The 22,589-nt window shown below is 31.0% G+C and overlaps 1 protein-coding gene across 9 annotated transcripts in view; it reads right to left on the bottom strand.

The window, feature by feature from the left end:
• LOC143244583 (WD repeat and SOCS box-containing protein 1-like) overlaps window positions 1-22,589 on the bottom strand; it is a 72,973-nt gene that overhangs the window by 33,693 nt on the left and 16,691 nt on the right. For 8 of the 9 annotated variants that reach the window (XR_013025213.1, XR_013025214.1, XR_013025215.1 and 5 more), the window contains one exon: window positions 703-926. Coding sequence is in view for 6 of the 9 variants with exons in the window: in XM_076489541.1 (XP_076345656.1) it covers window positions 703-926 (224 nt within the window). In the remaining 3 variants the exon portion in view is untranslated. Of the gene's footprint in view, window positions 1-702; window positions 927-20,230; window positions 22,545-22,589 lie in introns of those variants that run through there. The other variant, XM_076489537.1, reaches the window with a different exon arrangement.

Here is a 22,589-nt window from a genome sequence, read left to right as displayed (position 1 = left end):
CCATGGTTTTGGAATGAGATGTTCAACAAGCACCTATGAGTGTCCACATATTTTGGCCATGTAGTGCACGTACTAAGAAGCAAATGATAGATGTCTATGCTGTCATTTGTGACAGTAGTCTTATCGAGTACAGGTACATTTTGAGTTTACTTAAAAATATATGTTTATTTTTTAAAATCAAAGTTTATTTATACGTGATGAAAATGTCTGCCAAATGTAAAAAGAATGATTCTTTGATTGACTGACAAAGTGAACATTGTGAACAAGTTAAAAAAAATGGATCTGGTAACAAGCTAGCAGAGAAATATCAAATATATTCAACATACAATTTTTTATAATGTTCAATTATTCCAATTTTTGATTATCTTAACCACCCTCGATCACAATCTGTCCAGACAACTAGTGCTTTTTCATACATGGTGTTAGGGTAAATAAAAGATATAAAAATTACATTTCAACTTAATTTAGTTCAAGTCATAACTGTTGTTGTCTATGCAATCTTCTAATCAAAATAGCAACTCATCCTCTATGTCTGTAGTACACTAGCCAGCCTGAAGAGCCCTGGTATTGGCACTGGTCATATCACATATAGAGTGATTACATATTATCATACATTTTTCTTTTAGTTTAATTGATTAATGAATACATGCATTAAGTCAAAGTAAATTACTTTAATGCTTATGTTTTGTAACATAAGCTTACCTGTGAATATATCCCATGTGCGAATATGACCATTGTTAAGACCAGTGGCAAGGACTAGATCCTTAGAAACACTGAAGTGTGTCCAGAAGGCTTTAGAAGCTAAATGCTTCTTTTCTGATGTGGCTGATCCAAAAGCAATAGACCTCACTAGACACCCACAATCAATAGTGATAGTTTTGTGTACAAGCTTGTGACCTTCATCATCAGTGTCATCTGTTGAAGCTCTGTAAAAGTAGAGTTTAATTTTAATAACAATATCCAGCCTAATCCCACCAAGCACCAATAATCAGAAGAGATAACTTAGTGTGGAAACTTGTAGACTTTGAATGCCAGTGTTGACTATGTAATATCAGTTTTAACACTTACAACTAACCTAATCAAACCTCTTCTAATACATCAGAATAGATTTTTGTTCAACATCTTCTGAATAGTCAGCAAAATTGAAGAATACAAAATAAATGCTGTATCTGTGTTTTTATTTGACTGTTGATTAAATAATATAAATTAAGAGAATAACATTGATTTGAAAATACCTTCATGTTTGTATTCTTTAAATAAAAATATAAGGAATTTGTAAATATATATTTTCATTTTCATACTTTGAAAGATATGACAATATTAATTTCTAATTTATGAATTTTAAGATAAAAATATTTCTGAGAAGACTTTAAAAAAACCTTTTTGATGAGTTTGCAAGATCTGAAAAAATATCTGCTTTGGCAAAGAAAAATGACAAATTTTAAATTTATCTTCCAAAGTAAATAAACAGAAAATTTATTTTGGTTAAAATTAAAGGTGAATTTTTGACAAATTTAATAATTGCCTTAGAAACTGTACTTTGGTTAGTTATAATTCCTGTGTGGTTGCCATATTTTTAAACACTTTTAAACACTAAAAATGAAACAAAATATGCGAGTCCTTGAACTCAAGTTCCTTTCAGTTGTTTGGCTGTTTCTATGACATTTTACAACTATGACGTAATAGTTGCCAAACATGCTTCGTTGTGCACCGACCATTTTGTTCCTTTCAGTGCTGGTGTTTTATCTAAATCTATTGGTGCTTTTTGCGAATTATATACTTTGTGAGACTATTTTTTGTCTTGGTATTGCTACTTTATGTTTGTTTTATGATAACATGGTTTACTGCGTTGCTTATGTTTGTAAAAATTGTTCGGCATCTGGCAAAAACTTCTTCGTTTCCGTGCAAGGAGAAGGAACCGGCAAGGCAGCGACAGTGGGTGTGGATGGCCGATAGGAAGAACTGGACTCCTTCACACCATGCAAAGCTTTGTCAATATCACTTTGAACGCTCATGTTTTGTGTCGGATCCCACTGTTTTGGATTCTGTGGGTTTCAAGCCAGGCAGGTTGAGACTGAAAAAACCGTTGGCAGTAGACAGGATCATCCCTGCCATCTTTCCTCATGTAGAGCTGAGGACTGATCTCAGCCTGCAGCATACAGATTCCACCCCTCTGAAGCCATCCCTTGCCATCACGAAAAGAACAAACTTAAAGGTATATGTGCAGTATAAAGCGATAAGCAATAACTAGTATAATATAATAATTTAAAAAAGTACAAGTTTTTGAAGAATGTAACTAGACATACACATTTCACATTCATGAGCATGTTTTGTATTTGTGGCACCTGAAAGTCAGTGAAACCTTGATTTCCTAGTCTAGACAGTGGACAAATCTATCCCACATAGAATATATTCCAAGCTTAAAAGCTGGTAGATCATTCTGTAGATGTTTTTGTATCATTTTTACATATGGAAAAGTTTGAAGAATACCATTTTTCAAATTTAACATTTCAAGATAAATTCAAATAAGACTATGTCTTGAACATGTTGAAGTAATCAAGTATATGTTATGTATTTTAAGAAAAAAAAACCTTGTAGACTTGTAAACAATCAAATAAATTCTACAAGATATTTCCATAACTCATCATAATAAAAGTAATCTTAACACAGTACTTTGACATTGTCATATTAAATGTAAATCTCATAAACCTCATAAAGCATGTTGTTTTAATATATAATCTAATTTCTTCAGTATCACTCACAGTTCTGCTACTCTCGCTCATGGAACTGTCCTCATCACTAGAACTTGTCAGATCTGTGTCAAAAGTAACTGTTCTAGGTTCGTTCAGAATAGGTTTGAATTGATATGGTGCTACTCGAGACTGTTCAGAACACAAAGTCAAAACACACTCCACCTCTGTTTCTCCGTATGCACTGGCCATGTTTATTTACATTCAATGAGCTGGTGTTGGTGGCTTGTTTAGCAACTATTACGTCACAGTACTTTTCCTAGCGGCAAACGTAAAAACTAAAATGTTTGGATTGCCACTCAGAAAGGGCTCTTTCTGTATCAAGTTCTATGTTTCATTTATTAGCACATATGTTTTATAAAAAATGTGAACCTGCAAAATATGCACACAGCAACTATATACGAGCAGTTCTTTTGACTACAAAGTTTTCTTTTTTTTTGTAAAATTCACCTTTAATAAATCATAGAGTTATTATTTCTATTACTTTTCATCACAATTCTTAATATTAAGAAATGAAACAAAAGCAGAAAATTTGATCATGAGATCATCTTATGCAAAAATGTTAGTTCTGCATTAGACAAAAACAAGTAAAGAAAAAGAAATGTTTGTGTTATATATTTTAATAACTCATGTGTTTGTGTCACAATTCACTATGACAGACATACCTTCCAAAACATATACAATATAATATTAGACACTATAATTTAGAAATGATAAATGCAGATAAATGAACTTGATATTAAAAGTTTCAGAAACTCAGAATAAGAAATATTAGCATGCTATATACCATCTTCTATATAACTTTGATATAATTCATTCTAAAAATAAAACTTGAGATTTATCCAACTCTGAAGGTCCAACATTTCAATTTATTACAAACTGAGTGAGAAAAATTAACCTGTTAGGTTATATAGCTTCATTAACATAAGAGATGTACTTTGAAATCTGAATCAGTGCAAAATAATTAGTCTGCAGTAGACATGTGCATAGCAGACATGGGACATTTGTATTTGACTGCATTTGAGTACAGTTTTGAGAGTATTCATACTTGTACTTGAATACTTTGGTACGTAAAATTGAAGTACTTATAAACTGAAATCAATAGCACAGTATTCATACTTGCTGAATGATTTAGTGAAGACCTAATATTGTAAAAATAAATGCAAATTTTGCACTCATCAAATTCCTAGACTGTCATTGTTACATTTGTAGCACGTTAGTTTTTCTTTCAGTACAAGCTTTGTTCTCATGGGAAACTTTCCTGTGGAACAAAGTTTGTATGGAAAAAGAAAATAATTTTTATGTATAAAAGAACAATGTAATACAAAATGTCATTTGATAAATTAAAATCTTGGCTTTCTAATGGTTATATACAATATTGTATTGAATATCAGAAAAACTATTGAAAGAGAGGATGTGACAGGTAGGTGTGGCAAGAAGAGTTCTGATTTTATATTTGATGGCTGTGGAACCAAACAAAATTGAAGGCTATGAAAATTATACTTTACCTAAGGGATTAAAATGTCACAATGAGTACTTTATGTTAAACTTTGTACTTTTTGGAGGGGTGGTGAATAAATTAGAGAAAAGGGGATGCCACATTACTTGTACTAAGGAAAATGCAGTGTTTTTAAAATATTGTTTTATTAAATTGAGAAATTAAAACTTCTATATCAGGCCATCCCATAAGTAATGTCCAAAAATTTAAAACAGAAAGTGCATCATCATTTCTGTCTTTGTAGAAGTCTTCAATGACTAAAATATGTAGTAGGATGTATATAAAAATATTCAGACAAGTAAAAGAAATTAATCCAACTCCACTTTTTCAGATCATTAATCAAATAAACCTTTATGAAGATGGATCTGTCTGAGGAGTACATTAGGCATATGATGCTTTATAAGTTTAAAAAAGGCAATAGTGCAGCAGAAACTACATGAAACATTCAAGGTGTTTACAGTGTGGAGTTTCTCTATGAAAGAAAATGTCAAAGATGGTTTCAGAAGTTCAGATCAGGTGACTACAGCCTAAGTGATGTGTCATGTTCAGGTCATCCTGTTGAGTTTAATAATGACTTCCTGCTGCTTACACTTGATGAAGATTGTGCTGTAATAGTTGAAGACCTAACACAGAAGCTTAATTCAACCCATTTAACAATTCACCACCATCTGCAATAGCTTGAGAAAGGTGTAAAAAACTTGAAAAATGGATCTCCCATGATTTAACGGAAGCCAACCTTAGAACAAGGATGGACATTTGCATTTCTTTGCACTCTTGTAAATGTAACTCACCTTTTTTGGACAGGTTAGTGATTGGAGATTAAAAATGTATATATATATATCCAATATGTTAAGCACTACAGACAATGGCTCAGTGCAGGTAAACTGGCTAAAGCACAGCCCAAAGTGGACCTTCACACTAGGAAAGTCTTGTTAAGCATTTGGTGAGATATTGTTGGTGTGATTAACTTTGAGTTGCTGCCACTCAATATGACAGTTACATCAGACTTCTATTGTCAACAGTTAGAGCACTTGAATGTTGAACTGCAAGAGAGAGAGAGAGAGAGAGAGAGGCCTGCTTTGATCAATCTTAAAGGTGTTGTGTTACACCAGGATAATGCATGGCCCCATACAGCCAGGATCACATCTACAAAGATTAAAGAGCTAGATTAGGAAAAACTTCCACACCCTCCTTATTCTAAGACCTTGCTCCATCTGATTATCATCTATTCCAAAGTTTGCAGAACTATCTTGATGGAAAATAGTTTGGAACACGTAAACAACCTTCTCTACATTCTTTTCCTCCACACCCCCAAAATTTTATAGAAGTGGCATTCAGAAACTTGTGAATCATTGGAAGGAAGTAATTAATAATAATGGAACATACATTATTGATTAAATAACATTAAAAGCATTTGAAATCCTTTCTCTTTTTCTGAACCTAAAATCAGACATTACTTAAGGGATGACCTGATACTAATAAAATTTGGATTATCAGTTACAATTTTATGCTATAACAATTGTTTTAGTATGAACAAAAAGTTATTACATTTTGAATATAATTTATTAAAACCCATCATGACATGCATAGTAAAGATGCCCATTACAGAAGAGTTAAATCAGGTCAACATTCTCCAACTTAAAAGTTAATGTACAACATGGTTAATAATTCAGTGTAGCCTCTTTAGAGAATCTAAGATGGCTACTAAACTGGCTTCAGTGGTACATGACCACTTCATACTTCTATTGATATATTTTGTTACCTCGAGGCAAAGTGTAAATACTGTAAGCAGACTAGTAAAAGTTCAGGAAATATTCACTTTTAACCTGCTGACATATCTGAGTAAGCATTTTTATTATTTTTGTTAATATGAACTATATTCTGTGTAAATTATACAATATAATACAGTTTATAATGTATGCTCATGCATGTCCAAGTATATATGTTTTATTATTTTCATTTATTTGGTATTATATGTTTTTATTACAAACTATGCTCTGTATTATATAACATTTATTTATTACCAGCATATATCTCATCAAAAATGATAAGGTAAGTTCAACCGCCCTCATCCTATATACCCTAACCTCAAATGTCATAGCTAACTTAAATAAAATAAATTTTGCAAAATTAAAAACTTAACCAATAAAGAGAAAAGAACAATCGAAGTAGTGAAACATCAAAATTAAGATTATTCATAGAATAATTATTGTAAAAATTAGATTAACAGTTTTTAATATATAGAGAAGGTAGTGCACTACATTCCAACAATGGCTTTATGTCATGTTGCTTTGTAACAAAAGTATATACCAATATTGTTATCCGTCTATGTACTGAAAGTATAAAATTAAATTTCTAGTCAACAAAAATGGAAAAATATTTGTTGACTTCTTAGTTTGGAATTTCCATTGATGAAAGAGGTTTGTTTTGTTTGTTAAAAATGTTGGTAATATAACAGAAAACAGCTTAATTCAGAAGTGATTTGAGTTTAATACTGAAGTGATATCTTTACTTTCATGATAAATTTTTTGCACTTGGCTCCAGACTTGGCTTGTGTGAACTTACACTATATCCTTACTTTGGGCTAATTATAACAACATTATATTTATAATGTTTCATGGCATCCTCCCTCATGATTCTTTTACACTCCCATCACTAAAATCATAATGAGCAGATTGTAATCAAACTATTCTATCTGAATAAATGCATTTTAGCTTTTATGACTCCTCTAATTTTGAGAAATTAGGCATGGTATGACATGACACACACTAATTTTTATATAGGTTATCTGATATATTTTGTATTATTATAAACTATATTTTATAGTTAACCTAAATTTCTAATGTTTTGAACTATATTCATTATTATATATTATAATTATTTTTCTTATAAACTATATTCTATATTATATAATTGAGATATACTTTTGTATTTCTAGCATAATAATGAAGTTGGGCTACAGAAGTCTATATCTGGCTCCAGTACTTCCATCTCGGTACAGCAACATACTGTACAGAATCAACTAAATTAAATTTGAAAACCCTCATCACTAACAAATTCATCAAATTTATTGCTAGTATACTACAACCTTTCTGGGTGGTAGAGTAAAAAGATTGTCAAAACCTAATGGCAGCCATGGATTCTCCATATATTCTTCTCAGTCACAAACGTCTATCTATGATGTTGATTGAGAGCAGGTTTGAAGTCCAACAAGATGTCAACTCTCTTTGCAATACCTACCCAACACCAATGCCAGTGTGGATATGTTGTATAGCATACATATGCACAGCTTTCTTGGAGACATTGGTTATTTGATCCTTAACAGGAAAATGTAAAGTCATATTGGCATGTCAGCATTTCGAGTGGTGTCACACATCTTATAATACTGCAGCTCAATATGATGAAATACTAAATCACTTTAACATCAAGAACAAGATGTCATACTTAATACCTAATAATGCATCAACATAACGCTTTCTGCTTGTCTGGATTTGAACCACAAATACTACCTAGTGCGAGATGTAATGACAGCTCATCTATAGATAGTGATCAGAAGGTGAACTTTTAAATGAATACAAGTCAGTAAATAATTTATCCAAATTTCTTCCTGAACATGACCTCTGCCTTTTCCACACACTACAGTATGAAAAAAGCTGGATTAATGTTAAAATAATTTCTATAGCAGCAGCCATCGTGTCCTACATTGATCAAAACCTACCTCACAGATTATTAGAAACTTTCCTATCACTACTCGCTAGATGCTACCCAAGTTTTCCAGCATCCTCTGTCCCCATTGAGTAAAACCATCAGACCTGAATACTACTGCCTCAGTGACAAAACATTTGAGACAGTGGTGTTCACAGAGAACAATGGACAGTTATAACATATATAAGTCACCTTTAAAAATAAGTATTGAAATATTATCATCTGCAGTTTTATTATCATTGTATATTACATAAAAAATGTATTCGTTTAAACATTCCTATGTATTCTTATTAAATTACTTACTATTTTTCTTGTATATGTATTCATAAAAACATAAGGAATTCATATTGGTATTTGGTTACTAACTTTCAGTAGTTACTCCATCTCTAGTACATAATCCACAATGCTACTGCTTTTTGTTGAAAAAGTGAAGCTGTTTATATCAATGTAAGAACTTTGCAATTATAAAACAGCATACAACATTTGTAACAGGTTTGTTTTCTAATATAATACAACTGCTCTGTAGCATGTTTTTGAGCAACTAGTTAGATTGTGAAGATTTATTTTTACAAATTAATCAACTGGTTAGAGGTCATAACAAAGGAAAACCTAGGTAAAGTCTAAATGTATCTCAAGATGGCTAGTATGGGTATTAACTTTTTTAGTACTTTATTTTAATAAAAGCTTTAATACCCATACCAACCATCGAGATACATTTTTACTTCAAGTGGGTTTCTCATCATCATGAACTAGGCAAAGTCTATTCTGTATTCCATTACCACATCAGTACATCAGTTATTAGAAGTCACTTTGAAATTCACACATTTTTGCATTTAAAAACTTACATAATGCAGTTGGATAAACTGTTGCTCCACTTACTGCACAACATTGCACACTAAATATACCTGCAATTTAGAAGTGAGGATGAAACACAAGAGTCACTAGTCCTGTTTTCAAGATGTCTGATCACATATTTTAATAGATAACAGATTAATGAGAGTTGTTAATGCAGTGTTCAGGAGACCAAGCCTCACAAATAAAATATTAGTTGTGCAGTAGTGAGAGGAATTAACTACCTGATCAATAGTGTTTTTGTTAAAACAAATTGTAATTGGCATGTTATTAAGGGTCAGCACTCAATAAAGTGAAAAACCTACAAGCAATCTGGTAGACACACAGTTCAGAAGAATGGATTTAATAAGCCAACAAAGTTACCAATGGTAATTCTATGGAAGAAGATAGCCCCAGTAAGACAGTGCACATTTACAGTTGCTATTTTGCATTAGTTTGATTCTAAGTCATAAAATATAGATAATCACCATTATAGGCCAATATAAGTACCTCACTTAAAATTATGTTAGTTACAAAGCCAAATAGTCATGAACGAATGATTGTTAGAAATTCATGACTCTTCACTTCAGATTTAATATGAGTATTACTTAGTTTATATAGTATGAGCATTAAAATAAGTTAGTAAAGATAAAGTGAAAAAAGTGAAGTTAGACTGCATGATTGAGGGTTTAGCCTTAAAGAGTGTATGGTAGTGATTTCTAAAGTAAAATAATCACAAATTGTATTGTAACAACAGAGCAGAAGAGAATAATTCTTCTCGTCAATAGTGTTATAAAGTACCTGAACCAGCCTGTGTGGTCTTTTTGACAAAAACATGATTATTTAAAGCTCTGGATAGAACCATATTGATTAACTGTGTGACAATTATTTGTACGTGTTTGACTAGTTTTAATATATTATTTCAAAGTAAATTGTGTACCATTTGTTTCTTGTTGAAATTTATCACAAGCAGGTCACAGACACCTACTGTAATGAATCCTGGCCCCATAAAACTTCACAATGATGATTTGCCATTATAAGTTGTTAACAATATGTCATCACAATACGAAAACATGCCACAAATACCTTTACCAAGTCATATCTTTGAAAATTAAATATCTGGAAAAGCATGCTCATAACAAAAATAAAAAAGAAATTGTACTGATGATGAAGCTATAACATTTACATGAAATTACAAAATGAGTTATTACAATGAGCTGCACTTGTAATGCATAAAACAAAACAAAGGTTAGGTTGTTGCTGATAACTCCTTTTTGATTGAAAATGAGAAATACCTAATTATGAAAATAATAAAGAAAAAAATTTTAAATAAATTTTCTTTAAATATTCTAAAACATTTAAGCAGATTGCAGCATTTATGGTCTAAAGCCTTCCCATAATCACTATTAAGTAGCAGAGATAAGTGACTCTAGAACAACCTTGAATGGTCTTAACAGTGGAGGAAAATTTCAAAGAAATGTAAAGCCTATCAAGTTAGAAGTGCTCATTAAGAATATTTTTTTAAAATATTCTTCAAAATTACTAGCTTTCTTTAGCATTTATGTAGTTTTTTATTATTATTATTATAACCTGAACTTCAAATTACATTAAATTGTCTCATTATGCAAAAAATCATATTAAAAAGGCATAGCAAAGAAAATACTTATTTTATTTAACAGCAACAAAATAGCAGCTTTTATGAATGCTTTTTAGAAAAATTATTTGTGTAGTGAAACTGGTTTCAATGTCTTAATTAAAAGATGATGTATTTTTATATTTTATTTTTAAAACAAGTATTAATTTAACCTTCAACTCCCATTAATACTTTTATTTTGATTACAGAAATGTTTCTGGTAATTCTATACATAAAACTAAATAAATGTTATTTTATTCATAAGTTATGAACCAATAAATATTTTTCATCCATTAATTAGGCCAGCCATGGCTTAGGTATTAAAATGGATTTGAAGGTCCATGGTTGTGATATAAATGTATTGGTCAAATTTCACTATTCTAATAGTGCTGCTCAGGAGCTGGAAATGGATGCTGCTGAGTAGCTTCTATCTCTCTAGCCTATCAGTTTGAAAAATAGAGACAGCTATGAAAGACAGTTCAAGTGAACCTTTGTACAAATAACTGAAACAAAGTCACTCCAAATTTACAATTTAAATGGGTAAAAACCTCTACAATGTGGTGATAAATTTTTGTATTATATTCAGTAAAATTATTTTCCACTTTTGTTCTCTGTGTCATTTAGACTTGATTCTGAAATTTGTGAAACCAGCAAAACACAAAACTGAAACTAATTTTGATGAAACCTCAAAACTAATTGCAAATTTGACTCACTTTTATGAAGATTGACTGTTACTTTTAGCGAAAACTTTCTCATAAACTCTGAATTTAAATACAAACAATAATCAAAATTATTTAAGTAAGAGTATTACCGTGTCTCTCATAAGCCAAGGAGTGTCTTGACACTACAGGGTGTTCGGAAAGTCCCTGTGCAGTTTTGTCATCATATTTCATTCAGTCTATTTCAAGCTAGCAACTGATAGCAGTGTTTAGAAACAAAATAAGAAGGATCCAGGCCTGTATTGATGACAACAGGGGTCACTGTCAACATTGTTTATAATTGTCATTCATATTTACCTCCTGTAGTCCGTATTGAAACATGTCTGTTAATAAATATATAAGTGCACAGTGACTTTCTGAACACCCTGTATAATGTGTTGAATATTAAATGCAAGTTCAATCCCAAAACTCTCAGAGGGTGGTTTTTGATGTATTTTTGAGAGAACTTAGAGACAACTTTTCATTTGTTAACTAATAAATTTTTAAGGGAAAGTATTCATACTAACTAATGCTAGGAGGAAATTCAGTGTATAACAATAAAGCCATATTCCCAGCATCATTAATTAAGCAACTGCCTACCATTTATGCTTCTGCTATCACTTAACTTTTAACTGAGATATGAAAATTTCACCTGTGATCTGGTAGGAAAGGTCAAACCATTATGGTTTGGTTTGTTTTGAATTCCACGCAAAGTTACACAAGAGCTATCTGCACTAGCTGTCCCTAATTTTGCAGTGTAAGACTAGAGGGAAGGCAGCTAGTCATCATCACCCACTGCAAACTCTTGGGCTACTCTTTTACCAATGAATAGTGAGATTGACTAACATTATAATACCCCCATGGCTGAAAGGGTGAGCATGTTTGGTGTGACAAGGATTCAAACCTGCAATTCTCATATTACGAGTTGACTGCCTTATCCACCTGGCTATACCAGGCCCAGCTATTATGACAGTCAGCAGTAGAATGGGCAGACAGTAACATATTGACAGCAGCTACATGCATAATATGGTATTCACTTTGCTGCACAATATCTAGCATGGTTGTTTTAATTAATATCCGAATACTTTTGCTTGTCACTTGGATACTTCCATGCTGTTAAACTGATAATGCATGGAAAATTTTACTCACCTTACTACAGGATGTTCAGAAAGTCACTGTGCACTTATATATTTATTAATATACAAAACTGCACAGTGACTTTCCAAACACCCTGTACTTTAAATTCCTCTCAGTGAGCTCAATAGATAGCCCAATGTGGGTTTACTATAAAAAAAACACACACATATACAATTTTAAATCATTTTTGCAACCCCAATACTAGAAAAGTGCAAGAAATGCCTTCTTTTTAGTCAATAAAAATGTCTAAAAGATTTAAATTCAAGTTAAAAAAATTGGATTGGATAGTTTTGTTTCAATAAAAATGTCCCCCACTAGCTCATTAGGGGCCTGTTTATAAGTAAACAAAATAACCTTTACCAGATGTTTAATTAAGGCCAAACTTAAATTTACAAAGACCAAATATTTCACCCAATTTACAGTCATAATCAACATCTGAATCTCCAACTTCAAGATCCAAGACAACAGTAATATTTGCTTTCTTCTTTGTACTATTAGTAGATATACCAGCATGGCACTAAGAAGGCAGAAGTGGGGTAGAGGATGATATCCTATGCATATGTAAATGACATGCATATTAGTAATTAATATCTGCATTTTGATATATAACAGAGGTTATTTAATTAATACGTAAATAAAAAATATTCACGTTCAAATATCTAATTAATTTTTATTAATTAAATAAAATAATGCAGGTAACAGTAAAATTTAATGTCAAATTATTTTTTAATAACTAATATGCAAGCCCTTGATATCAGCAGGTGTTTTATCAAGAAATTAAGATGTTGTTAGGAAACATCATATGATCACATGATCAGTGACAGAAGGAGAGATTTACTACCAACGATTTTTTTCATATTCTTTCAAAAGATTTATAGTTTTTGTTTTTATAACTACTCTTTAAGCATTCTTTTGTTTGAAAATAAATATAATGATTTTAGTACATTATAATTTTACCCCACAATGAATAAAGGATTCAAATGTATTGCATATTTCACACTTTCAAACAGGTTATTCTTTCATACGTTTTAAGCAAATATTGTTAGTATACATTAGTTAAGTGTCACATTTAATGAAACTCAAACAAATAGTAACAATGTACTTCTTACAAAGGTAATTTTATATTTCCATAGGGCTGTATGTAGATTTTAATGTGTCTTAATTTATGTATATAGTTTTCATTTACATGATTATATTACACTTGTTTTACAAAGGCGAATGTGTTTTTTTACAGGCAGATAATGTTACCAGCACATGCAAATTACAGTAGTATATGATTATAGTTTCCATTTCTATATTTAATTTGCATAAAACAAATCAAATTATAATAATGCTAAACATAAAAATCAAATTATTGTATATTAAGATATTTAAGTAAGTATCCCTTTTAGCGTGAACAGATATTATACAATATTAATCACAGAAATGAAAACCAATGAATTAGCAATGTTTTACATATAAAACATAGAAAAATGCAAAATATGTCTCACTCAAATTAAATACAGAAGTGAAACTATAATAATACAATAATGTTATATGTGTTAGTTACACTATCTGATAACAGAACACCCACCTCCTAAGTAAAACACATTGAATATAATTAATATATAAATGAAAACTATAAACAGATGCATGGAAGTATAGGAACACTGTCTACCTACAAAAACACCATCTGCTATTGCGAGACATTCATTGTTACTATTTGTTTGAGTATGATTAAGTCTGTGATTTAACTAACGTGTATTAATGATACCTGCTTAAAGCATAGAGGTTTTATATAACTGAAAGAATAACCTATTTGAAAATGTGAAATATATGTTTCAATCCTTTATTCATTGTGAAGTTATAATCTACTGAAACAATTACATGTCATTTTCAAACAGGAGAACACTTAATTACATAAACGGAAATTATAAATCTAGTGAACTAATATCCAAAGATTGATGTTAGCAACATATCCTCTGGTGATGATGTCCTCTTTTTACAATGCACCCTCTGACATTCCTGATGCCAACTAGCAACATCCTTATTTGTTGGACAAACACACAGAACATCAAAGTTAGTTGGTTGGAATCGAGCATAAAAACTACATGTGCTCAGCTTGGGTATCGAAACCCAGTTTCTAGTGTTGAGAGTCTACTGACATACTGCTATGCCACTGGGAGGCCTAATATCAAGGACCTGCATATTAGTTATTAAAAATGAATTTGAAATTAAATTTGATTTATTATCTGCATATTTACCTTTCATTAATAAATAAATTATGTGTTAAAATATGAAATATTATTTACATATCAGCTTATTAATTTCAATTTGCACATCAACCATCTAGTTAATCTTTAATTAATAAACCATTAGATATTAAAATGTGACAGTAGTTATTAATTTGCATATTAATTATATATTGCATCAACCCCACTTAAATCTCTGTAGTGCCCTTATAAATACTTTTTTTTTTAATCTCTGTTCTTTTTACTTTCTGCATTATATATCCCATCATGGTTACATCCTCACTGAACATATTGTGTTCTGCACTTGTCTTCTGTGTTTTAATTAAGACAGAAAGAACACTTTTCTAAAAATGGTAAATTTGTGCAAAGGCAGGGGTGTCAGTGTTAAATACCTCTTCAATTAACAAATTTACTGACATTTCATCTTTATAGAACTCTTGTTCTTTTTAAGAACATTTTTTAGTAAGCTCAGAAATTTTACAAATACTACATACCCCAAATTTATAACCATTGTGGGTGTTGTTAAGTTAGAGATTTTGGGTTAATAGCCAAAGTAAACTTTGAATTATAATCTCCAATAATAAGAAAAATGATAGAATTCAAAGAAACTTTGATAATCTTCAACCACAAAGATGTGAAAAATTTGAGTACACCAAAGAAACAATAGCAATCTTTAAAATAAATGCCAGAATAACTTGTTATTTAGCAGACACCTGCTTATATGCTCATGTAACAAGTCAAGCAAGTACATACGCTGCTGTAAAATTTGCTCCCAGAATTAATGAATTTTAACAGTAAAAAGTAATAATAAATAATTGACAGATTATTAACCCAATCTTGAAGGGTTTTCCTTTGATCAGGGTGAAAAAGGGTATGTCATCATGGTTGTTGACTTGCATTCAAAGTTTTGATGAGATACTACTTAATGAATGTATGCCATTGAATCTGATATAAATTATAGATGATTGAAATTTTAGTGTTACACACTACTTAATTTCTTATTTTAAAAATAAATATTTAAAACAATTCTTAAATATTGATTTCTGTACATTGTGGTACGTCGAATGCAGCCTTGGTTCAAATTGGATGTTTATGATGACCAACTACAAATTTCTTATGTATTGAAACAAATTACCAACACCAACTGATGACCTCTAATATAAAATAAGAACCTCCTATCTTTCCTATTTGCCGAGATATCATTACATTTAACAAATCAAACGCAGTGGCCCAGCCCATCTATTTCACTTTTAGAAATACTTGCTTATGTACACCTTGCTTTGCTCTATGAAGTGTTTATAACTGATTGAAAGATCAGAATATTCCCCATCTAGTTTTTCAGCATGTGAGACACGTTTTCATAGGAAAACCTTCCTTTTCTTCGTAGACATGAATTGGAGAAGTCAGAGATAATGAAACTCAAAACAATTTTTTTACACCCAAATACAGCTTAATTACTGCAGTACTGATATAGTAATTGTTGTTCTTTGTTTCAAAATACATTTATAAAACCTAAAACAAATATTTTGTTTTATATCCTTCACTTGTGAAAATTGACAAGGCTTAACAAATTGCAGTAAGTGAATACAAACTTCACAAGCAGAAGATATCATTTTCTAAAATTTCTTTATTTACTGTTCTATGCTTTATGAAAAATAAACAAATTTAAAAACTTGTTTGTAAATAGTAATAAAATATTACACATGTATTATAACCTAAATGTGACTATTTTACAAAATAATGCTCACTAGAACATAGGCAAGATAGGTCACTTTCATAAAGATCAGTTTTAATATCACTGGGTACAGTAACATGGTGCATGTGCACTACATTACTGCAACTTGTGTAATATTAGTCAGGCATGGTTGAAAGGTGATAAAATAAAAATAAATATACATGGATGTACAAGGTTGTGAGATTTAATGTACTTAATCCAAACATTTGTGGTTTCTTGTTATAAATGGTAGTCATTTTAGAACAAAAAAACATAATATACTATTTCCAAATTTTCTGTGGTAGGTCAAATTGACCAAACTGATAGAGAGATAAAACAGTGAAAATAACAGATAAAATATACAGTCTTTTCCTACAAATAATGTTTGAAAATTATCTGGAGTTCATATTGATTTTGCATGTTAAACATGACAATGTTCTGAAGCATGAAAGGATTTTTAATCTCAAGATCAAAATTGCTTTGCATGTTGGATAATCAACATTTGAAAAGTGAAAATGTACAAGGAAATAATTAGTTAGAAAATCTTAGCACTTAATAAAAAAATAAAAAAGCCAATATTTTGTGTACAAAAGCCTTGTAATGTTTACTGATAATTTGCAAAATGATAAGCACAAAATGATTACAAACCCTGTTCCTGGTCTCAAGTCTACAGTAAGAGAGTTAATTCACTTAGGCACAATACTTTTACCCAAATAAATTCCTTGACAACTTCATAAAAGTAATATTTTATATAAAAATTGATAACAATTATGCATACAGTTTGAAGAAATCCCAGAAAAGCACACATATTCTTACGCTCTCACTTCAGGTTTAAAAAGATTGACAACATTGACTTGCTTGTAATTCTTAGCATGAAAATCAAGGTTCAGGTATGTTAGAGATTGCAAGTTTTCTTGCTTTTTTACAAAGGTTAAACACATATGAAGTTAATGTCTGAAAGTGTTAATAATAACCTACAAGAACAAAAACTCCCCTCAGAAGACAAACTATCCTTATTCATGGGTGAAACAAAAATATGATTCTACTTCTCAATTTACCCTCACAGATCCATTATGTTCCTTTTGTGATTTATCAGCTTTTTTTACTTCTGCATTTTCATCACATAACATATTTTAATAATCTATTTGATGCCATTATTGAAGCCCTTAATAAAATGTTTTCAGTAGTATGAATTTCTGCTCATCATGAGAAGACTTTCAGGGGAAGGGGGAAGTTTTGCTTCACAGTTTACTCTTTTTGGGACCTAAAAACACAACCATATGTTTGCAACGTCTGCCAACCAATGACAAGAAGGAAAGAACCTAAAATGGGTTGACACAATACAGTTGTTTTGATCTTGAATTCCTGTAGTCAGTAATGATTAGAGTTCAACTTAGTACTTTAATTTAGTTTGATTATATCTTATGGCAAGTGTTTTGATGTAATAATGTCAGAATCATTAGTGTCAGTGTGCCACATCCTGATAGGACTTCATGGTGGATAAAGTCTATGTTAAATGAATCTAATTTTATTATAGCAAATCCTATTTAAATATTCTTGAAGAGGACTCTAAACAGGCCCTAAATCAAAGACTCTGCACAATACCCTCCTCTTACAAGACACTAGGCTCTGTTCAATGCCCTGTTCTTAGACAATGCTAAGGTCTTGCTTTTTGAGCAGTGGATTCCCTTCTTGAAAAACTCCAAGTAAAATGCCACCCTTCATTATTCAGAAGGACTTGCTAATTACCACAAACTTACAAAAATATTCTGTCAGAAGACATACTTGTTGAAACATTGAAGACTGAAGACATTAAAATTCTTTTGACTTTTACAGCTTTCAGAGTACATCTTACTTAGCAGAAAACTACATCTTAGATTTTCTATAGGAGTACTTGATAAATTTGCTTTTATAGCCTTACATGTTCCAAATCCTTTTTCCAAGTTTCAACTGGCAGTGTTGATGGTATTCCAAGATTTCCTGATCACCAAGGTGTTTCCATTTTTGTTGAAAGAACCACAACAATACTGGCAGTCATGGAACACACCCCTCCTACTCCTACTTAGAATCATGTTCTATGTGGAAGGACCAAAAAGACAAAATACTACATTGAAGTGCTGGATAACATCTCTTATACTAAGGCACAAAAATAGGTATTACAATTTTAAAGCAAAATAATATTTATATGTTTTACTATTCTGATTGTAATATAAGCATCCATTGCCATTCCAAATATGTTTCACTCTACCTGACAATTCTGTCAATTTCAGAGGCTCAGTTCTGTGAAAGTTTCTTTTCATTTTTCTATTAGCTTCCAGTATTGCTGGGTGTTAAAGGTCTTATTCAATTATTCCCTTTCTGGATAATAACTATTCTTTCAACATCTCTCTGAAATAGCTCCATGTGTGATTGGGATATTCAGCCTTCAATTTCCAAGAATCATCTGATAAAAGTTAATAGAAAGAAAATGAAAATACTATGTAAAATAGACAGAAATCACCTAAACCAATGAAACTTTTTAAGGTGATTATTGCCACTTTTATTCAGTGGCACTGTTAAGATTTGTTTTGAAAATTGGATGACATTGAGGCCCAGCTTGAATTTTACCAACCATATCTTTTGATTCATCACCTTTTAATGGTGTCCATAAAAAATATCTATGATAGTTGTGTTCAAGTTGCCACTGTAGTACTTGTAAGCCACCATGTCTCATTCATGCCCATATCATATCATATACAAATGAAACATTGTTATTCACTTACCTAGTAACAATCATAGTTCTCTGTATCTCTCTCTCTCTCTCTGAGGAAGAAATTGATCTGACAAATCTTGATGATTTCAAACATCAGGTACTGTCTCTTTTTGCCATTTTTAGAGACTTTGTTAGATACAGCTAGCTCTGAGGTTATATTGAAACAATTTGTATAGATGGATCCCTGAAACATCTAACCATATAACAATCTTTTTTTAAAACTCTGGTGTCTCAACTTATTCTACTGTAGTTAAACTTGCTCTTTCCACATTTTCTTGCATAATGGTTAACTATCCCAAGTGTACTGATCATTTTCATATTATTCTGAAAAAGACTGGTGGCAAGAGCCACTGCCACCTGGTTTGTAAGTAACACTCAAAACCAAAAATGACAAATGCCTTTTTCTTCACTACTGTATTCAAACCTGCCATTGTTTCATTGCAGTTTGTTATTGTGTACTGAGGCTGTTGACAACTGCAGTGCCTGCACAGCACTCTTTACAGTACCAAAGACCTTAATACATTTCCATTGTTACATCTGACCTCGATGGAACTCTGCCTTCCAGCAAGCTTCTCAGGTCCACCATAATATGGATTAGAATATCTTCTGCAGGTATACCATTCATTCTAGCCATACTACCTTTTCAAAGGTTAAACCTCAAAGCTCAATATATTAGAAAAACTTATGGATTAAATAATACCTCATGGAAATATTGCATCTTCAAGGTAACAAATTAAATTAAAGCTGTTACACGACTCTGAAACTGTTATATATATACACGTCTGTTTGTGTAAAATATAATGTATAAATTCCTTACTTTGTTTATGGACACAGTATCATTACTATCACCCAGTTGAGTTTTAATACTTGTTCCTGTTACCCAAGTTTTGAAGGCATCACTAGATCTGGTGTCTCTTACTACATAAAATTAATAGATTTGCCATTTTTCATCAGGCCTTTCAGCTCAGAGTCTCTTGTACTACAAGTGTTTGGTGGGTATCGTATGATTTAAGACAGATTTAACCCACTTAGGTATAAACTCACAATCATTGTAATTCCCTTAACTGTTTTAATTACTTTAAATACACAACACTGCTTTTACATTTTGTACATTTTTTTTGCATTCAAATGTAAAACAACAACCAAAAAATGTTAGGATATGCAAAACACAAGTTTTCCCTCATACTAATTATTACTGCACGTGTCTACTATGATAATCAGAAAATAGTATTTTTTTTTTAAAGACCCTAGTAAATGCTTAAAGAGTTAATTCATATTTACCTGGAATAGTATTTTAGGCACCAAAGTAACTGTTCAAATGACCAGCTCCTCTCTTCTAGGATGGTAATGTTAAAACACCATAGTAACTGCTCCCAACTACCAGGAATACCTTTTATACTCTTAAAACACCACATCAACTCCTTGTCAGAATCAACATTCTTAAAGATCATAGTAACAGTTGAAGGCATACACTTTTATACATCAAGAATCGTATTGGTATTGTTGAATACCTAAGTAACTGCTCAGTGCAAGCTGTTATACATTATAAACCATATTATTATATATATATTAACCAATTCTTCATATTCTCAGCTTCTATCTAGTGAGAATGGTATTGCTGAATAGTATACAAACTGTCCATGGCATCAGCTTTTATCTGCTGGAAATGTATTATTAAAAACTATAGTAACTGTTCATAACATCACCTCCTCTCTGAGGGTAAAGTACTGCTAAATATGAGTGTAACTGTTCATACATCTGAACTTATGCAGAATACAAATTTTAACCTAAGTCACAATTATATTAAAATAAACTTGAATTATACATTAGATCTTTGATGTGTTTATTGTTTAAAGTGTTTAAAACTAATAATTAAAACTTAAAAATCAATTACAGTATGTTTTTACAGGCACTAACCAGAACATTATGTGAAGAGGTAGATAACTGTTTATCTAGCATGAAACAGGACTCAATGTTTCTTTACGTCATCATGTTATTTTGTCTTTACTGTACAACTATTTCTGACTTGCTCAAATAACATGCAAAATTGAGGTTATTACATACACAAAAGGCACTTTTGGTTTCTGTCAGATACTTTCTCAAAGCATCCTTGTATAAATAATTATCACTTGCATTTCAAAAGTCTTCCTCAACCACTTTTTACTAACTCCTAACAAACATTGATTACTCACTAAGAGTTGACTGTGAATATTTCAGCACTTAAGTTATTTTCTGTCTCTGATGCACACCTTCCAAGTATTAAATACTATAGCAGGGCACATATTAAATGAACACAAGTGTACAAAGAATATGATTCTGGTTACTTTAAGATCATAAGTTCTAAATACTTTCACTACTATAAGTATTATACTTCTCTTTCAATTCATTAAAAATGATCATAGTTTAGACTATAAGCACACAAATAAGGATCACTATATTAGAGATAAAATTCCACATTAGAAAAATTAGAAAATATAACAGCAAAATTATCTGGCTTTGCCTGGGTTATGAGGTTGATAAGTTCTAGCTAACTATGCCAGGGTGCATGTTCCGAACATATTTCAGCACAGAATAACTAAAAAATATTTTACATATTTTTATTTCCCAAAAACATAGAAACACTTCTCTTCCATGTGTATTTTTGGTAGCTTGCTTTATTAAAAAGATGCACGCACACGTGGATAAGAAATGTAATACCCAGGTGTAAACCCTCAAGGTACACTTAGAATTTTATATTTATAAATATTTATTATTAATAGATAGATACACCTGTATGTATACACACACACAAACACACACATAAAAATCATGTTCCTTTAGCCTTTTCTTTTTTCCAATTTACTAGAACCTTACATTCAAATATTGCTCAGAAACACAATATCAGTCTGCCACAAGGAAGCACCAATAACAAATTTCTTTAAAACACCAGACAGATTTACATAACTCAGAATATGCAAGTCTCAACTTAAAACAATAGTCATCATTAAGTGAAAATGGCAGAACAATCAATATAAACAAATAGTTTACTTAAACTATTCCCACAAAGGGTCACTAAAAGCGTAACTAGGATCGCACAATCCAGTACTTAAGGTTGATAAAATGTAGTTTTACAAATAACAAAGCATGAGTAATTTTAAATGTTTTTGGTTAAACTTTATAAAAAAAATAAAAAAAGTACAAGTTTCATTTATTTTTTTACAATTTCATAATACAAAACAATGAGTGTAAACATCATATGCTGATAAAAAATGTTTACACTTTACAAAACAGCAATTAAAATGCAAGTTTATTGTGGATGTTGTTAGCACAAAGTGTATCTTCTCTAGTCATTGCTAATTTTGAAGTGATAGACTAGAGACAAAATAGCTAGTAAATAACATTCATTGTTAACTCATCAACTACTCTTATCAAACAATGTGGTTTGATCATCACTCTTGTAATGTACCTACAACCACAGTATGCTGAGCACAATTGTTTTTTTTTTTTCCTTCTGTGGCAACAGGTTGTTTACAATAGATCGTCAGATTTATTGTCCAGCATGCTAACCACTTGGCCATTCTCAAACGCTTCTGTAATTTATCTTATGAACAATGAGAACTGAATGGATTTATTGAAATTTTATTCTGAGCACAATATAATG

This window comes from Tachypleus tridentatus, chromosome 2 (genome assembly GCF_004210375.1).
Source record: "Tachypleus tridentatus isolate NWPU-2018 chromosome 2, ASM421037v1, whole genome shotgun sequence".
NCBI classification, from domain to species: domain Eukaryota; kingdom Metazoa; phylum Arthropoda; class Merostomata; order Xiphosura; family Limulidae; genus Tachypleus; species Tachypleus tridentatus.
This window is presented reverse-complemented; position numbering and strand designations above follow the sequence as displayed.